The sequence below is a fragment of the Squalius cephalus genome (assembly GCF_949319135.1).
Source record: "Squalius cephalus genome assembly, chromosome: 2".
Classification (NCBI taxonomy): Eukaryota; Metazoa; Chordata; class Actinopteri; order Cypriniformes; family Leuciscidae; genus Squalius; species Squalius cephalus.
In genome coordinates, this window is record NC_137123.1 from 39,734,901 (window position 1) to 39,752,857 (window position 17,957).

At 37.6% G+C, this 17,957-nt stretch overlaps 1 protein-coding gene across 1 annotated transcript in view; it reads left to right on the forward strand.

Annotated features, from left to right (window-relative positions):
- Positions 1–372: 372 nt before the first annotated feature.
- pwp2h (PWP2 small subunit processome component) overlaps positions 373–17,957 on the forward strand; it is a 31,069-nt gene continuing 13,484 nt past the window's right edge. Inside the window, exons 1-14 of the mRNA XM_079851597.1 lie at positions 373–525; positions 747–859; positions 995–1,089; positions 3,914–4,013; positions 4,112–4,255; positions 4,530–4,665; positions 5,531–5,793; positions 6,487–6,630; positions 7,348–7,418; positions 7,508–7,644; positions 7,719–7,867; positions 10,662–10,809; positions 13,012–13,162; positions 13,270–13,450. Of these exons, the coding sequence (XP_079707723.1) occupies positions 508–525; positions 747–859; positions 995–1,089; positions 3,914–4,013; positions 4,112–4,255; positions 4,530–4,665; positions 5,531–5,793; positions 6,487–6,630; positions 7,348–7,418; positions 7,508–7,644; positions 7,719–7,867; positions 10,662–10,809; positions 13,012–13,162; positions 13,270–13,450 (1,850 nt within the window). The 5' untranslated portion in view covers positions 373–507. The remainder of the gene's footprint in view (positions 526–746; positions 860–994; positions 1,090–3,913; positions 4,014–4,111; positions 4,256–4,529; positions 4,666–5,530; positions 5,794–6,486; positions 6,631–7,347; positions 7,419–7,507; positions 7,645–7,718; positions 7,868–10,661; positions 10,810–13,011; positions 13,163–13,269; positions 13,451–17,957) is intronic.

A 17,957-nucleotide genomic window follows, 5' to 3' on the forward strand; every position in this document is an offset into this window, starting at 1 on the left:
TTTCGAGATGCAGTAGATATGGAGCTCAGAGAGAGATGATGAGGAATAAGCTGAGGGAGATGGGAGTTCAGTACATTACATTAAAAGGGTTATTGAGCAGTGATAGGGTTCAGACTAGAATTCTTATGACTTTCTTAAGAGAAATATGGGTTTTTAATAGGATATGAAGAATAGAGGAGGGTTAAAAGTATAAATATTGCTGTTGTCATGATTAATAATAATAATTGTTATTATTATTATTGTGCAGAATGACTGGGATGAGGTGTGTGTGTGTGTGAGTGGGGGAGGGGGATTTAGTCTGTAAACCTATTTTCTGATTCACACTCCGGAGCAGAAGGTGGCGGAAATGCACCAATAAGCTGGATGCCAACCGCCGTAAGATAGCAAGAAGAAGAAGAAGAAGTGATCTTGCACACATGTGCGTTCATGTATTTAGAGGTTCTCACGTGTAGAATGATGGGTTTTTGATGTTTAATGGTTCATCCATAACGTAATATCTCAAAAAACATGAAGTTTGCATACAAGGTATGACAGACGCTATTTTATTCGTGATGTTCTTCCTGTGAATAATTGTATTGCTGTTCCTTATATATTTTTTAGTGAGATCTTGCCTGCCGGTTTACGATTGTTGATAAATATTTCATAATATATACTAAATAAATAAAAGCGACAATTAATTGTTTTTATTATGTGCATGCCTGAAAGAGAACGTTTGGACTGATTCCGCATTTCGCATTTTCTTCTAGTTTTCCAACTTATTAGGGGCATTTTATCGCCACGGGAACCTGTCTTTCTCTAAAGATGGGAATTCTGTCATCAGTCCTGTTGGGAACCGCATCTCCGTCTTTGATATGAAAAAGTGAGTATTTCTATTTCATAACGTTGAAACAAACTGATTTCATAGCCCAGTCTAAGTGAGTTGAAAACACTCTCATTTACAAGCGAAAGTTATGCTGATTTCAGCTGAGGAATGTTATTTTTCGTATTTCTTCAGTAACCGATCAGAAACCTTACCAGTGTCCACCACAAAGAACATCACCTGTTTTGGAGTTTCTCCAGATGGGAATCTTGCCATACTTATAGATGAAGGTATTGAAAAGTCCACCATTCTCCATGCGTATTTTTTTTTCTGTCATGAACATGACTGTGTTCAAAACTTGTTCAAAAAAAGTCCTTTTTGAAAATAATCCAAATTCATATTTGATCCTGAGAAATAAGAGTAAAGGTTATGAAACAAAGAAATTGTTTAATATAAAATGCTAATAAAATGTAATATTGATGATCCTGCACCTTTTCTGTGTCAGTAATCAAGTTAGCAAAATTTTGACATCGACCATGTTATCTCCCAGATTTCCTTGCTTCCAAAGAAGCACAAGGTTTTCGTAACATTTTCAGATCATGCTGAATAACATAGATAATCAGGTTTTAACACAAACTTGTGGCGTTCATGCCGGCTCAAGTATATGCTACTTAAAGGGTTAGTTCATCCAAAAATCAATCTTAATCTGTCATTAATTACTAACCCTCATGTCGTTCCAAACCCGTTAAGTCTTTGTTCATCTTCGGAACACAAATTAAGATATTTTTGATGAAATTTGAGAGCTTTGACAGCAACGTCATTGCAACTTTCAAGTCAAGTCATCTTTATTTATATAGCGCTTTTTAGAATACTGATTGTATCAAAGCAGCTTCACAGTGATAACATGAAAATAATACAACAAAGTTTGTTTTTTAGAAGTTGTTTCTTTGATGTTAGAAGAAAATTGCGTCATCGTCCACCTTAAGTAAGGCAGATCAATAATATTGTTGAATATTAAATGTCCCCAACTAAGCAAGCCAAAAGCCAAGGCAACAGTGGCAAGGAACCAAAACTCCATCAAGGTGACAGAATGGAGAAAAAACCTTGGGAGAACCCAGGCTCAGTCAGGGGGCCAGTTCTCCTCTGGCCAACGAGCGAACAGTGTATGATTATGATCCAGGCAGCATTACAGGTCAAAAGTCAGATTGGATCGGAACATTCAGAATATTATCCAGTTCCATCTGGTTGAAGATCGGAGTCATCACGCCGGTATGGAGACGGGTTTGTTGAGGATCAGTGCAGATGGCTGTCGTGTCGATGAGGCCTTCACAGGGCTGATGAGGCTGGTATTTCAGGGATACGTTGTGGATGGGACCAGTTGCAGGTCCACCTTCTGATCTGGATACGGCCCGGATCCGGCTGACTTCAGTAAACCTCGGAATAAACAGAAAGACTAACATTAGCATAGATGCCATTCTTCTTATGATGTAATGAGTACAGGAAGTGTCCCTGGTTCTGGCTGACCTAATCTATGCAGCCTAATAATCATTTAACTGATTTCCATAATAGAAATGTATAATGTTCTATATGAATGCCAGGTAAAAGAGATGTGTTTTTAGTCTAGATTTAAACTGAGTGTGTGTCTGCTTCCCGGACAATGTTAGGAAGCCTGTTCCAAAGTTTAGGTGCTAAATAGGAGAAGGATCTGCCGCTTGCAGCTGATTTCGATATTCTAGGTATTATCAACTGGCCAGAATTTTGAGATCGCAGTAGACGTGAAGGACTATAATGCATTAAGAGCTCGCTCAAGTACTGGGGAGCTAAACCATTTAGTGCTTTGTAAGTAATCAGCAATATTTTAAAATGTATACAATGTTTAATAGGGAGCCAATGCAGTGTTGACAGAACGGGGCTGATACGGTTATACTTTCTGGTTCTAGTGAGAACTCTAGCTGCTGCATTTTGGACCAACTTGACTTTGTTTATTATGCATGCAGGGCAACCACCCAGTAGAGCATTACAATAATCTAGCCATGAGGCCATGAACTGTTCCGCATTTTTCATTGAAAGCATATGTCGTCATTTAGATATATTTTTAAGATGGAAGAATGCGATTTTACAGATGCTAGAAACGTGGCTTTCAAATGAAAGATTGGTATCAGAGAGCACACCCAGGTTCCTAACCAATGACGAAGACTTGACAGAGCAGCCATTCAAGGCCCAGAAAGGTAGTTAAAACATCGTTAAAATAGTCCACGTAACTATAGTGGTTCAACCTTAATATTATGAAGTGACGAGAATACTTTTTGTGCGCAAACCCCCCCCAAAATAACAACATTATTCAACAATCTCTTCTCTTCCACATCATTCTCCTACATTGTTGACGTAGGGTAAACAGTGCAGCGCTTCTGGGTTCTACGTTAGAACGTCGGCTCACTATTGGCCGACGCTGGTCGTGTGTGATGCTGACGGAGGAGCTGGCCAGTAATGAGCCGACGTTCTGACATAGAACCCAGAAACGCTGCACTGTTTACACTACTCCAATCATGTAGGAGAATGACATGGAAGAGAAGAAATTGTTGAATAAAGTAGTTATTTTAGTTTTTTTTTTTTTTTTTTTTGCACAAAAAGTTGATCTACTGTAGTCACATGGACTATTTTAACTATATCTTTACCATCTTTCTGGACCTTGAAAGTTGCAATGACGTTGCTGTCAATGGAGGGACAGAAAGCTCTCAGATTTCATCTAATCTTCATTATTTTTTTCCGGAGACAAACCAAGGTCTTACGGGTTTGAAACGTCATGAGGGTGAGTAATTACTGACATAATTTTCATTTTAGGGTGAACTAACCCTTTCAAGAAAAAGGGAGGTGTACCAAATACTAAGAAATATTGAAATGATTTCTAATATTTAGCTTTTCATTCAAATTATGATGCTAATAATATCATTTGTAAGGGAAAAACAATGTAATGAATGAGAAAATGGAACCATAGAACAAGCGTAATTTTGGACTCCAATGTCTAAGTTGGAAAAATGTGGCATTACAGCTTGTTGGTTATTTTTTATGCCAAGAAAGTTTTGAGTTTAACACCGTTTGATGAATGTGTTTCAGATGGAGCAGCCATACTGGTCAGCTTGGTCACTCGGGCAGTACTTTACCATCATCACTTCCATAATCCTGTTCACAGTGTGTCCTTCTCCCCTGATGGAAGGTCAGCTATTACACACCTGCACACAGTGCTTTTTATCTACACAATATGACTTTATGCATGAGTAGCTCTTATTTCATGTTCCTTTAATTTTTTTATAGGAAATTTGTAATAACAAAGAAAAATGTGGCTCTAATGTATGATGCGCCTGGAAAAAACAGAGAGTTTAATGCATTTGCATTAGAAAAGAGTTATTATGGACCATTTGATGAGACGACTTGTATCGACTGGACGGATGATTCCAAGTGCGTAAAATATTTTTTCTATATTCTTTCCTTTGATGTATGAATGCTGCCTCACAGCAGTCGTTTTGTTACAGTGCGATTTATACTTTCTTTCTTTTATTTCAGTGCGATAACAAATATAAATCACATGTTTTGTGTTTGTCCATTTTTACATACTGGTTTCCCACGGTATTTAGTAATGTGTTTGATATATAACACACTGCAAACAATTCTTGGACTGTATTTTACCACTCTGTAACCAGTTACACTCTCACTCTCCTTCTCTGATAACTAGGTGCTTTGCTGTTGGTAGCAAGGACATGACCACTTGGATCTTTGGAGCAGAAAGATGGGCGAATCTCATCTACTACTCGCTTGGGGGTCATAAGGACATCATAGTGGGCTGTTTCTTTGAGAAGGACAGCTTGGATGTAAGTTTGTAAAAAGTGTCTGCTGCATTTGTGTAGCATATGGGTAAATCAACTAGCAGCCCTTTCTTTACGATTTTATCGGGTCAAGAGTATTTTGCAACGTATTGTTGTATATTAAACATGAAGAAGTCGTAATAGATTGTTAATTCATTGCATTTTTTTCTTGCAGTTCAGCAACATTGCAATACTACAAAACTAGACTCTTCCCAAACAGAACCTACCAGTTGGTTTGGGAAGTGGTTCCATTTTAACCAAATTTTTGTTTTAAACATTTCTCTTTTCAGAAAATGTCATGTAATGTCAGTGTCTTTCAAAGTAATACTTTTTAATTTTATAAGCTACACATCATAACCATCCTCAATTGAACTGACCCACACAAGAAACCCTGGTGTACACTGTAAAAAATATTTTTTTGGAAAGTTGTAAATAAAACAGATTATTGGAGCGTGTTTTACAAGAAAATACTATTACTATACTATACAAAGTTTCACATTTAATTAGATGTTACTTGGTGTTTCTTTGTAATTATTTGTGAAATTTAACTAACAATTAAGTGAAAATAGTTTCTGCACCACATTTTTCAGTGTAGTATATCTTGTTCAGTTAATCCGCTCATTTGCTAGCTCTTTTAATAGGACTTGATCACTCTCAATATGGAATTGCATGTGGGAGGATTTCTCTTTCATTATCTATAATATTCAAAACTTTAGTTTATAACAAACCTAGTCTTTGAAAGCTTTCGTGTAGTGTTATGAGGGACTGAGTTTGAAAGGAACACTGAAATTACTTTGTTTTAGCTGTGCTCTAATGACATACCTGTGCTTAAATGTGGCACCTTTAAGTTGCTTTTCACTTGTTTTTACAGATGTACACAGTGAGCCAGGAGGGCACTTTGTGTGTATGGGAAAGTGACACTGAGCTCGAGGGCTTACGGAAGGGACCAAAATACTCTGAGAGAAAGAAGATGCAGGAGGAGAAAAAAAGCAGAGATGAAGTAGGGGAGGAAAAAGATGATGATGATGATGATATTGTGGAAATTGTAGGCGAGGATGATGTGATTAAAGGAAGCGCAGAAACACCCAAAGAGGTGGAAGGCATCAAAAACGTTCACTATTCACTGAGGAGCAAGTGAGTTTGTCAGTTTATCTCTCCCAAACTATCCTTATCTCTTCAATCTTTTGGTCAATTCTTAAGGCCTGTTCACACCAAGACTAATGTTATGCAAAAATAAGGTGCGAACATCATTTTAATTTGAATGAACAGCAGTTAATGCACCTTTTAAAACTAAAACAAACGATTTGCATGATGGAATTTTTTACAAAGAGGTGTTTTAATCACAATTGCCAACTACTTGCAAATTGCCAACTACAACTTTGAGCAGGCTTTAACTACTTCACATTGTTAAAGCCTGCTCAAAAAGTTGCTTAATGTTGCTAGATGACGTTATATGTTAATTAGTATATGTGATTCGGATTTGTATTCTGCAATATTTTGAACAATGAACACATAAAGGCAATTATGACCAAACATAAGAAAATTTATAAAAAGGGGGGAAAAATGAACTGGTGTATGTTAGCATCTTGATGAGCATAACAAACCGCTTTCCTTGTGTACCGCTGTTTCTGTGCTTCCATAAGCACCACTACTGTCAAAGAGTGTTTATTCTGAACAGACAAATTACATGCGAAAACTGGGCTGAATTTTCATGTTGAACATTTGTGTTGGTCTGAACAGGCCTTTAAACTTATTGTAGAGCATGGAAAAAGCTCTTGTGTGTATAATAACATGCAAAGATGCGTTTCTAATATTGCATTTAAACAGACACTATTTTAACAAGGAAGGGGATTTCAACAATTTGACAGCGGCTGCCTTCCACAAGAAAACACACATTCTTGTGACCGGCTTCGCATCTGGAGCTTTCCACCTGCATGAGATGCCAGAATTTGACCTCATTCACTCACTCAGGTTTGCCATATTTCAAGTGAATATTTGTCAAATTATATTTCCAGTTGGGATGATGCAATTGCGGTTGAGCTCTCGATTTGAATTGTATTTTGGGCATATTTCAGTTATGATGCCCTTTTTACTTACATTTAGAAAAACAATGATATTTCAGCTAATGTTGTAAATTATTCAGGGAACCTTCTAACTTGGTATGTTACAAGAATATACATTTTAAAAATGAACAACAGAGCCCAAACTGTGCAGTTAATTTGCTGTTTATTTAACAAAATAATCAGCACAAACAAAAAAACTTCTGTGTGAATTACGATTGAAGTAAATCTTACATATTATGTGTCGCAGCTTTTTTTGAAGAGTTAAGAAAGTCTCTTGAGGTTTTTTTTTTTTTTTTTGTGGTTCTTTAAAAAGACAATTTCATAAGAGCCATTTTTTTGTGAATCGGACTTTACTGTTCACATAATGTTATTGTGTGGAGCCTTACAAGGACATCTTAATAGAAAGCTGCATTTCGTTTCAAGTAAAAGATCTTGAGGTTTTAAGAATCTTTATATAAAAATTGCCTAAATGAAGGTCTGTGCATTTTTACCCAGCTTCAACCTCCAGTGTGTCTTGGATTTCGATTTTCATCTATCTTCAGTCTCAACCACTATTGTTTGTGACTACGTTGCTGTGAATTTATTCCATGCTGTTTATTGAATTGTTTATTGAATTCACATCTAGTATTTCAGATCAGAGGATTTCTACCATTGCTATGAACCCCACTGGTGACTGGATTGGCTTTGGTTGTTCAGGTATTATTCTTACAACCAGGTCTATTTCTTAAGAGCACAACAGTGTGCTATCCTTTGCTATTATTTCTTGCGTCTGTTCTGTATTAAAGGTCTGGGCCAGCTGCTGGTTTGGGAATGGCAGAGTGAGTCCTATGTTTTCAAACAGCAAGGACACTTCAATAACATGAACTCTTTGGCTTATTCACCTGATGGTCAGTATCTTGTTACTGGAGGGGATGATGGGAAGGTGAGTCTTCTAACGCTAGGTTTTTATTGAGAGAATAAATAAGTGAGAGATTAAGTTAAACTGCTACTTTCCAGGTAAAAGTGTGGAACACCAACAGTAGCCTCTGTTTTGTGACGTTCACTGAACACTCCAGCAGTGTCACCAATGTTGCCTTCACTTCCAGTGGCTTTGTGGTGGTCAGCGCCTCACTAGATGGCACTGTCAGAGCATTTGACCTGCACAGGTATCATGTTGTTCATTTTGTGAAATGTATCATGTCTCCTGTAATCACTCAGTGTTTCAACTGCAGAAAGAAGTCAATAAACAGCTTATAAACGATGTCACATAACGTTACATTTACCTCAGGAAAGCCATTAAATGACCATAGCTCATAGGGGTGTGTGATATCACAGTTTTTGATCGTGGACGATTAAAATGTCTCCGATCTGCTTTTGAAGAAATATCATAGTATCGTGCTACAGTGCATTCTATCAGTTGCAGTTCTGGTGCTTCCTTCTCAACATATGCTCAACTGTAGCTACAACGTGACGTACATTCACATCACATGTTAATGCAGAGGTACGGGACACTGCAATTCACAAAAGTTAATTATTTGCATGTGCTTTAAAGCCTTGCTGGTTAAACATTTAATTCGCGTGCTGATGCGCTGTTCTAACATGCACTTTTCTGACCGCATAAACCCGAATTGCACAGGCACTAAAAGCCTGTCAAACAGTGCCTGGTTACTGGACTGTTATCTTTCGAGTCTTAATTGCGCTAATATTGTCAAATACACACAAGGTTTACATAAACCGAGTTGGTTATGTCTAAAGTGAAAGCAAACATTTGAGAGAAAATCTGGTGCGTGTATATTAGAGGCATCACGTGCCGGTCTTAAAGGAGAACTCCGGTCAATTTTAACATTGAGCTCATTTTCATTGTCAGTACAGAGAACAACGACAAAAATCGGTGTTGCCTACACCTTGTTATCCTCTTTTTAAAATTTGCACCCTGTTGACTTCAATGGGGCAAGCTTTAAACCTGCTTTTAGCCTCTTAACATCCTTGATGTGTCATTACAAGTGCCCAGCCATGTGAGTGATTCCTTCAGAGTGAACACGTGTGAATCTGACTGCAGTAGATGTGAAAGATCTTAATAAAAGTGATGTTAATTCAGCCAGCGCACATACCTGTATTTACATCCTGTTTTCGGTCGAAGTTCACAGTAGTCGATTGTCGAGTTCACGCGCATAGGTTTAGTTACCTATGATCACGCGCGTGAACTCGACAATCGATTACTGTGGACTACCGAAAACAGGAAGAAAATACAGGTTATATGATATTTTTGCCATATCGCCCTCCCCTAGCTCCTTAGTTCTCTAGAAAAACAACTCTAGAGAGGGGCATTGGCTTAATATATGCACTATTAGATGTTCATTTTATTTTTAGTTAATCTTTTTAAAGGTCCCGTATTATGCCCCTTTTCACAAGATGTAAAATAAGTCTCTAATGTCCCCAGAGTGTGTATGTGAAGTTTCAGCTCAAAATACCCAACAGATCATTTTTTACAGCATGTTTAATTTGTCATTTTTTGGGGCTCAGAAAAACGCTCTGTTTTAGTGTGTGCCCTTTAAATGCAAATAAGCTGCTGCTGCACGACACAGGGGGCGGAGCCTCACGAGCTCGCGCTCAGTTTCTCAGGACAATTTCATCTCAGGAATGATGATAATATCAGAAACTCTCAGTAACAGTGTTCATTTCGAGTCGGACAATAATGCCTACAGAGTCAGAGTGCTGTATAGAGATGAAACAGGTATAGTTTAGTAGTTTAATTACGGTTATTATAACGTATTTGTCATCTGCTTGTATGTATCCATTATTTATTAATAGCCTACAAGTCTGCTGTCTGAATGATGATCAAACATATACTGATGAGTTTAATAAAGTTTGTTGTACATCACACAAAAGATGAAGCGTCAGTTTTACTTCAGAAAATCACCGTAAGAACTGAGTAAACACAGTAAGTTATAAGAAGTGTGCAAGTACATAAACGAATTTCGGTAGAGTTGAGGGAGCATTCCTGTGGGCGGAGGTTAGTCAAAAAACGGTTCTAGTGACGACATTAAAGAAGGAAGTAGAGAGATGTAGTCCAAACGGGCCGTTCGATGTAGGCGACTTCTGTTAAATAAAATATCTCGCTTGGCATTGAACTTTGAGCTTTATAATTTTACAGATATTATTTATACTCTAACAACAACATTACACACTAACTAAAGTTTGAAACATGGGATCACGAAGAACGGGACCTTTAAGTAATGGCATTTAAGTTTTTTTGTTTTTTTTAATGGCAGACAATTTAAATTTTTTATATTTCAACAATGAATTGGAGTAGAAAAGTTTATATGTAAATGGTCTTCTGTAAAAAGTTTTTATTTGAGTTTATTATTAAATAAATTTGAGTAATTAATTGATTATTAAACAAACTTTATTTTTGGGTTTTGGCTAAAGAAAAATTTTCTGTAAAGAAATCATTATGGTGCATCACTGATAAACAAGTCCATCTTTGTTATTAGTCCCATGTTCGAAATTGAGTTGAATCCATTGTGAGTCAAAAGTAGACCAATCTTTAAGCGTCTGAGATACTCTCAGACTTTGTGAAAACAAAAATAACTTGCAGATAGATGCAGGTGAAACTCAAAAAAATCTGAATATCATGCAAAAGTTATAATTTTGATGATTATGGCTTACAGCTTATGAAAACCCCAAATTCAAAATCTCAGAAATTTAGAATATTACATGAAATCAATAAAAAAAAAAAGATTTTAAATACAGAAATGTCGGCCCACTGAAAAGTATAATCATGCATATGTATATAGTTATATATACTAAATATATTAGTTTCACCTTTTAATTTGAATTATTGAAATACACGAACTTTTGCACGATATTCAAATTTTTTGAGTTTCATCTGTAGATAGATCTATATTTCTGGGTACAGATTAAAAAATAAACTCTGTGTGCTAAACTCTGTTCTCTCAGATACCGGAACTTCCGTACCATGACATCACCACAACCAGCCCAGTTCTCCTCTCTGGCAGTGGACAGTAGTGGGGAGTTGGTGTGTGCAGGTTCTCAGGACTCCTTTGAGATCTTCCTTTGGTCCATGCAGACTGGACGACTGCTAGAGGTGTAATATCTTTTTTTTTCCTCCAGTTTATATCAATAAACAGCTTTTTTGTCTTTAAATGGTGTAAAAATAGAAATGATACTGTAGTTACTGGTTAGCTAAACATTAGGTTTGAAATAAGGCCCTGATATACTTGCTGCAAAGTTCTTTTTCGTTCTTCGCTAGGGTAAAAAGAAGTTTGAAATATGTGAACAGTGATATTCTGTTAGCGAACATCCGACGCCTCCCACACTGGTGAGAGCAGTGTTTAGATGAATATGTAAATATGTGCTGCACGCTTTCTTCTCTTAACAAAATAAACACAACAAATTTGAGAAAACAGCAAGCATTTAAAAAAAAGCATAAGAATAGCATCAGATCATAACAACATGGAAAGCTCTGCAATTCACGTGACGTTTATTTATGTAGCACTGTATACTATAGATCAGGGTTTCTCAACCGGTGGGTCACGACCCACAAGTGGGTCGTTGATAATTCTATAGGGGGTCGCAAGACTTCTGTGTTCACTAGCACAGCTAATAAATGGGCTTCACAATAGGCGCAAGAATTAAATCTCCCTCCCAGTACCATGGATAGTGCCACTCGGCTAGACATGTCAAAACACTTATTTATGAATGGCCAAATTAAATGGCCCAGTTTTACTGCTGCTGTAATAACGTTAACTTTACATCGCGATGCTGAGCTACAGTGAAATGATAGAAAAGACAGATGCATTATCTCGTGTTCGCGCGAACTGGACGCGCCCGCGCCGCGCTGCGCTAAACGCCTCATTCGCGCCGCAGGACCTCTAGGCGCGCGTAAACGCGTCTTTACATTGAATTGAAATCACTCGCGCCAGACGCTCAAGAGTGAGTGAGTAATCAAATAACATTTGCTTTAGCCTCAATTGAGTGAAACACCGTATGTGTAACTTCTCAGTGGTGTGACTGGGACACTAACTCTGCTTGTCGTCATAGAAGCAGATAATCAGATTGTGATGTTTATTCCCGCTTCAATAATATGCTGCCTTCCAGCTATATCAGAGCCAGCCAAAGTAGCGCATTTTAAAATAAAATTGACTTTAATCAAACGACAGATCACAAAACTTATCACGGATCCGTGGTTTGATTAAAGTCAATTTTATTTTAAAATGCGCTACTTTGGCTTTTTTAAAGTAAAAGTTTTTAAGTAAAAATATTGCGTTAGGCTACTTCATGAGTTAATAAGAAAAAATATTTTACAATTCCTGCAAATGCAGTGATGAAGTTCATGTTCTCATGATTTATTTTTATGAATAAAAATGTTTCAAAACTGATTTTTTTTACTCAAGTGTCACATTAACGTGAGTAAAAAAAAAATCAGTTTGCCTCATAGTCTGTCTATTGAAAATGTTTCTGTGTTTTTGTGAAATTAATTATAATAAACATATAGGCTTACGGAGTAGTAGCCTATAGATCTAAGAGGCATTTCAGTTATTGAATTATTTCCAGTCTTAGTTAGTGGGTCGTATGACTGGCATGCAAAAAAAAAGTGGGTCGCAGTAGGCAAAAGGTTGAGAAACCCTGCTATAGATTGCTTACAATAGAAGGCACACTATGCAAGATTTGTACCTTAATTTAACAGCTTCGGCCGAGTCGACGAAGAAAGCGCGGTCGGAAGAGTCAAAGAAAAGAAAACGACGGCTTTGCGTGAGTGGTATTTACGACAGTAACGTTACATACAAGTACTCCCACTGTGACTCTAGGGATCGCTGTTTGAGAAAAACGGAAACTGCATAGTGTGCCTTTAAAATCAAGCATCTTTACAGTATTAAACATGAAAAACAGTGTCAGTGTCTCATTTCATCAGAAGTACAACTTCAATTTCTTCTATAAAGCAGCTCTCCAGTGTGTTCATGTTTTCAATCATTCAAGGATTGAACAGGAGAAATTAATTATTGAATGAATGAATTATTACCTGTTATGTAATCACCACGGACCAATGGTAGTACAAAGGTGTTTACCAGTCATAGCAAACTTTTACGGCAAGCTGTTTTGAACTCCCAAAACGAACTCCATACAAAGTTCGGTTTGGACTGGTTTTGTTGGAAATGACGTTACTGAAATTTGTTGTTCGATTTCACTTGAAGTATATCGGGGCCTTATGTTTTTTGGCCCAGTGGGTCCATAATTTTCCGTCTAGGCCAAGAATTCAGTCCTTTGTAACTCTTTATTGTTGGTGCAGGTGCTCAGTGGTCATGAGGGTCCGGTCAGCAACTTGTGCTTCAGCCCAGTCCAGTCTGTGCTTGCCAGTGTGTCATGGGACAAAACTGTCCGGCTGTGGGACATGCTAGACAGCTGGCAGACCAAAGAGACCCTGAGGCTCAACTCTGATGGCAAGTTCACAAAGTGACAGTTAATGTGAAACTATTCAGAGAGAAATAGAGCAGATGGATTGGAAAGAAAAGTTATTTTAAGATGTCTTGCACCTGTGCTCATTCAGGACTGGCTGTAACGTATCGTCCTGATGGTCAAGAGTTGGCAGTGGCCTGTCTGGATGGTGAGATCACATTCTGGAACCCTCAGACTGGAGGACAGACTGGCTGTGTTGTTGGCCGCCATGACCTGCAGATGGGACGTAAAGAGACAGACAAGATCACTGCTAAACAGTCTGCCAAGGGAAAGTAAGTCAGACAGTAGCAGATGGGCTTGGAAATGATCTCCAAATTGCTATTCTTTCATTCAGTACTCTAGGGGTTTAAATCTTTGGTGATCTAAAGGGACGGTCATATTACACTTTTTGGTCCATTAACTTCCATTTATACGTACGTGAATGCAGGAGACAGAAAATTCCGTGGCGTTCCAAAATTCAAGCTTGGTGAACTCTCACCTGCAAATCTCTATCATGTGAAGACGTGTGACCAATAGAAGGTTGATATGTCACAGCTCGGCCTCTTTGCTTAAAAAACTTTTGCAAATTATAAATCTGCAGGATTACCGCAGATTAAGTGGAGTAGATTGCATATTTTTACATTTTGGATGTATTATATTCTGAACTGTTTTTTTTTATAAAGACGCAGCAGAGTGTGACATCATATTACGCCCGCTGCAGTGTCCATAGAAATTTTGCGTGCTCAAAGTCTAGTGTGACCACGACTTTTGCCGCCCCCAAATTCTGTATAAAAATTGTAATAAAAGCCATACTACACATAGAGAGTAGGGATGCACGGTGCACCGAAATGAAAATTTTGGGCTGAAACCTGAATTCTGAATGCTCTTGGCCAAAAATCAAAATGCTTTAAAAAAAAAAAAAATCTTATTTTAAATGAGCTTATTTTTTAATAATTGTATTAATATTGAGTTGAAGTCTATAATGAAATTCAATCATTTTAATGATACTGAATTAAAATATGCATTTATTCTCTCTGACTTATTTGTAAGTGTGAACTTGTGAAATCTCAATTCTCCAGCGGCAGTCATCTTTGTTGTAAACAAATTCATCCCAAACGCTCTTTGGTGACGTGGATGATTACAGGCATCCAGGCTAGTGTAACATAGCTCTAAGTGAATGAAAACATCCTGCAAAATTTTAAATCTGAAAGTGCACCATATATAAAGTTATTGTCTTTCAAAAGTAAGAGTCGACTCTGGAGTCAATTAAATTAATGGTTTTTCAAACGAGTCATAAGCCGTTTCGTTGTGACGTCAAGACGAAACATTAGCATATTGCGCACGCAAACAGAAGGGAAAACTTGGACGCCCTCAAACCGTCAGCTGATTCCTGTGAATACTGGATAGCATCATGTTGAGGAGAAGCTGTGCTCTACAATGTGAAGGTAAAGCCAGTTTTTTTCACTGCCCAAGGACGAGCATGTGAAGAATCAGTGTTTAAAACTCATCTTTACCACGATACCACAGCAGTATAATCCTAAACTTTTGCTGTGTTCCCTTTATTTTACAGGGTCCCCGCGGGTCCTTAAAAAGTCTTAAAACGTCTTAAATAAAATATACGTTTTTTAAGGTCTTAAAATGTATTAAATTTCACTATTTTTTGAAGAGTGGCATTAAATTTCATCTGGCGGAGTTTCTCCTTTTGTCGGGAGAAACTACCGGTATTTTCCATTTCACCAGCGCACGTCCCTGTCTAAAGACAGTAAAAAGTAGCGTGTGCCTATTTGCACAGGCATCTCACACCATTTAGGGGGCAGTACGTGTTTTCCGTAGGCCTGTCAGACGAACAGACGAAGAAGTGTAGTGGCAGACGCGAGCTAAGATAGGGAAGTGCAAATTTAATGATAACTGGCTCGATGATGAGAAATATAGCGGCTGGTTACAAAAAAACGACGGTATACGAAGTGCGGTGGGCTGCAAAGCCCTTGACGCGCATATGAAAGGGGGGAAGCACAAGCGCGACAGTCAGGCAACAACTGTCCCCATTCAGCTGTTTGCCTACATCGAGATTTTTAATCCAAAAAGTCAAGGATAGTCTATCTACATACGTGACTTTCACGTTTCCATGGTAATCAGTCACTCGTGCATCACGCCCAAATGCACGCAACTGCGCGGCCGCGCCGAATAATTTTCATAGAGGTCGCAATGAGTTCAAAACGGCAAAAAAAACTCTTCACTCCTTATTCACGAAAAAGTCAAGCACTACAAGTAAGTTGTCATCTATAATTCATGTGGTATTCGAATTGGGTTGCACAATGCGGATAACTCAGCCTATTTCTCTTGTTGAATAATTAACAAGTTTTGTTGTAAATTTAAAATATTCACTAACTGTTTTTATTCGTAATATCTTTTAGTTTCACAGATATATTATCGAAGCCCTTCAAATTAGAATAAACATGGTGATTGTTAATGCTGAATTTGTATTTTCATGCATTAACAGCCTCTATCTGCTTGAATCAGGCAGTAATGTTAGGTTAGATTATGTTTACCATAATTTGTTCACACTTTACAATTAGATAAAATTTGTCTACGTTTGTCTAAATGTTGTCTACAAACTAAGTTCTCTTGAAAAAGCCTAACTAGAAAGTTTGAAGTAGTTTTAAAAGGTTTGCAATTGGAAAGTTTTAGTAAGACTCTGCTAGGCTATTAAGGAAATGTAATTTTGCCAAAATAACAACTTTTATTTTAAGTAAATGTTATTTTTTAAATCAGCTTAATTCAGTGTGATTTTACCATATTATCATGCTTAACACTGATCATTTGAATAATTGTAATGCAATGATCAGATGCAGATATCTAAATCGGAGAATATAACGTTAGGTTTGGGCGGTTGGCCGGTGGATTATTTATTTTTAACAGTGGATTCGAGTGACTAAGTGCACCAGATTAATGAATTTATCTTTAAAATGTACAAAATTTTCTTTTTATTAGCTTACTTTATTAACTAGTAAAATACATGATCAGGATTTTACCATAAGTATATAAAGTATAAGTATACTTTTTTTATAGCCTATAAAGTATACGGTATACTGAACATCTGCATTTCTTTCTTTCTGTTGTATTGCTTTAAAAATAAATAGCATTTTAAGCCAATTAAAGGTGCTGTATGTAGCTTTTCAACCAAAACGAATAATTTTTTTATTGCCTGTGTGTGAAGGGGTTGTAATCTCACATTAAAATTATCCACTTTGCGGGTTTTGCTATTACCTCTGAAAGCAAGTATTCTTATTTTTATGTGAAGGTCCCGGGTCGGATTTACCGCCAGTGACGTCACCTGCATGCGCGCTCCAGAACCTCTCGCCTCGTCTAGCCTACTGACTTTGCACTCAACAGCGACGACACTGCAACTTATGACATGGACTTATGACTTATGCAACTTATGACATGTCTGATAACACTAAGAAACGACCTGCGCCCAGCAAAACACAGACTCCAACACAAACTCCACATATTGATAAAAAACAACAAAAAACGTTTTTTCTGCTGAAGCTCGTAAGGCCAGACGTGAATCGGACGAACTTCGGGTAAAAAACACGGATCAACATCGGCAGGGCATTTGAATAATGGAGAAACCTTATCTACAAACCTAGAATGTACATTTCCTGAAGAAAATGTGAAGTGGTGCTTGCAGTGGCAAAATTCGGCACGGTTGATAGGGTTCCATACTTATCATGGTACGAGCATGGAGCATTAGTTCAACGTCAAGCTGATAAAAGTAGCCTATTATTTTAACGTTGCAGTGGGAGTTTACCTGAGTTTCCAGCATGTTGTGGGATGCTTTGTGTGTTACGTCCGGTTGCGTCTCAGTCTGGCCGGTACCCACAGTGCTCGCTCATAAATTCGAGCACGCGCTTGTAAACTTATTGGTTGCAATCTGAAACATCACCGCTAGAGGCCGCTAAAAACTACATACAGCACCTTTAAAGGGGTCATGAACTGGATTGTTTTATTATTTTATAATGTTGCCTGGGGTGCCCTTATAATGTTAGTATGATTTTTACATAAAAAATTGTCATAATTTATAAATAAAAGCCATTTTTCCAAGCCTGATTTCTGCCTCAGATTTGAACGCTCCGTTTTAAGGGGCGTGTCTGCTGTGAGACTGCAGTGCAAACGCCCACTGCTGTGATTGGCTGACATGCTTGCAATGAAATAGCTAGTATTACAGGAACTCTCTCGAAAACTTTTACTAAGTTTTTACTATTACAGCTATCGAGATTAACAAATCGTGAAAAGTATCGTTTAAAGCATTATATTTAAATCTATTCCATCACATGAAAGGTTGCAGCATGATGCAGATGACAGACAGTCTGTTGATCGCGTGAATAAAGATCTTATCATTGCAACGCAATTTTTGCACTCTCACAAATGCTTACACCAAATCACAATGCAAACACGATGTGAATACACAGTAAGAGCTTCGTTGTGTAGTGTAACAGTGTCATTATTTCATCACGAGTTTGGTGAGTGTCCAGATAAGCTCTCGCGGCTCCCGCTGTGCTGTTTGATTGACAGCTTGGGCGAAAGGGATCGTTCTTTGATCGCTTTCTGTAGGCTATATAATTTAATAACAGTTTAAAAAAAGATTATTTTCATAATACTACGAGAAATTATGTGAAGTTGATCGTTTAGTCACTGATGCATAAACAGTATTGAACGATTTTAAGAGAAATATCTGAACTTGAATAATTACACAGAAATCACTGATCGCAGATCAGGCATTAGAATACACATGGTTAC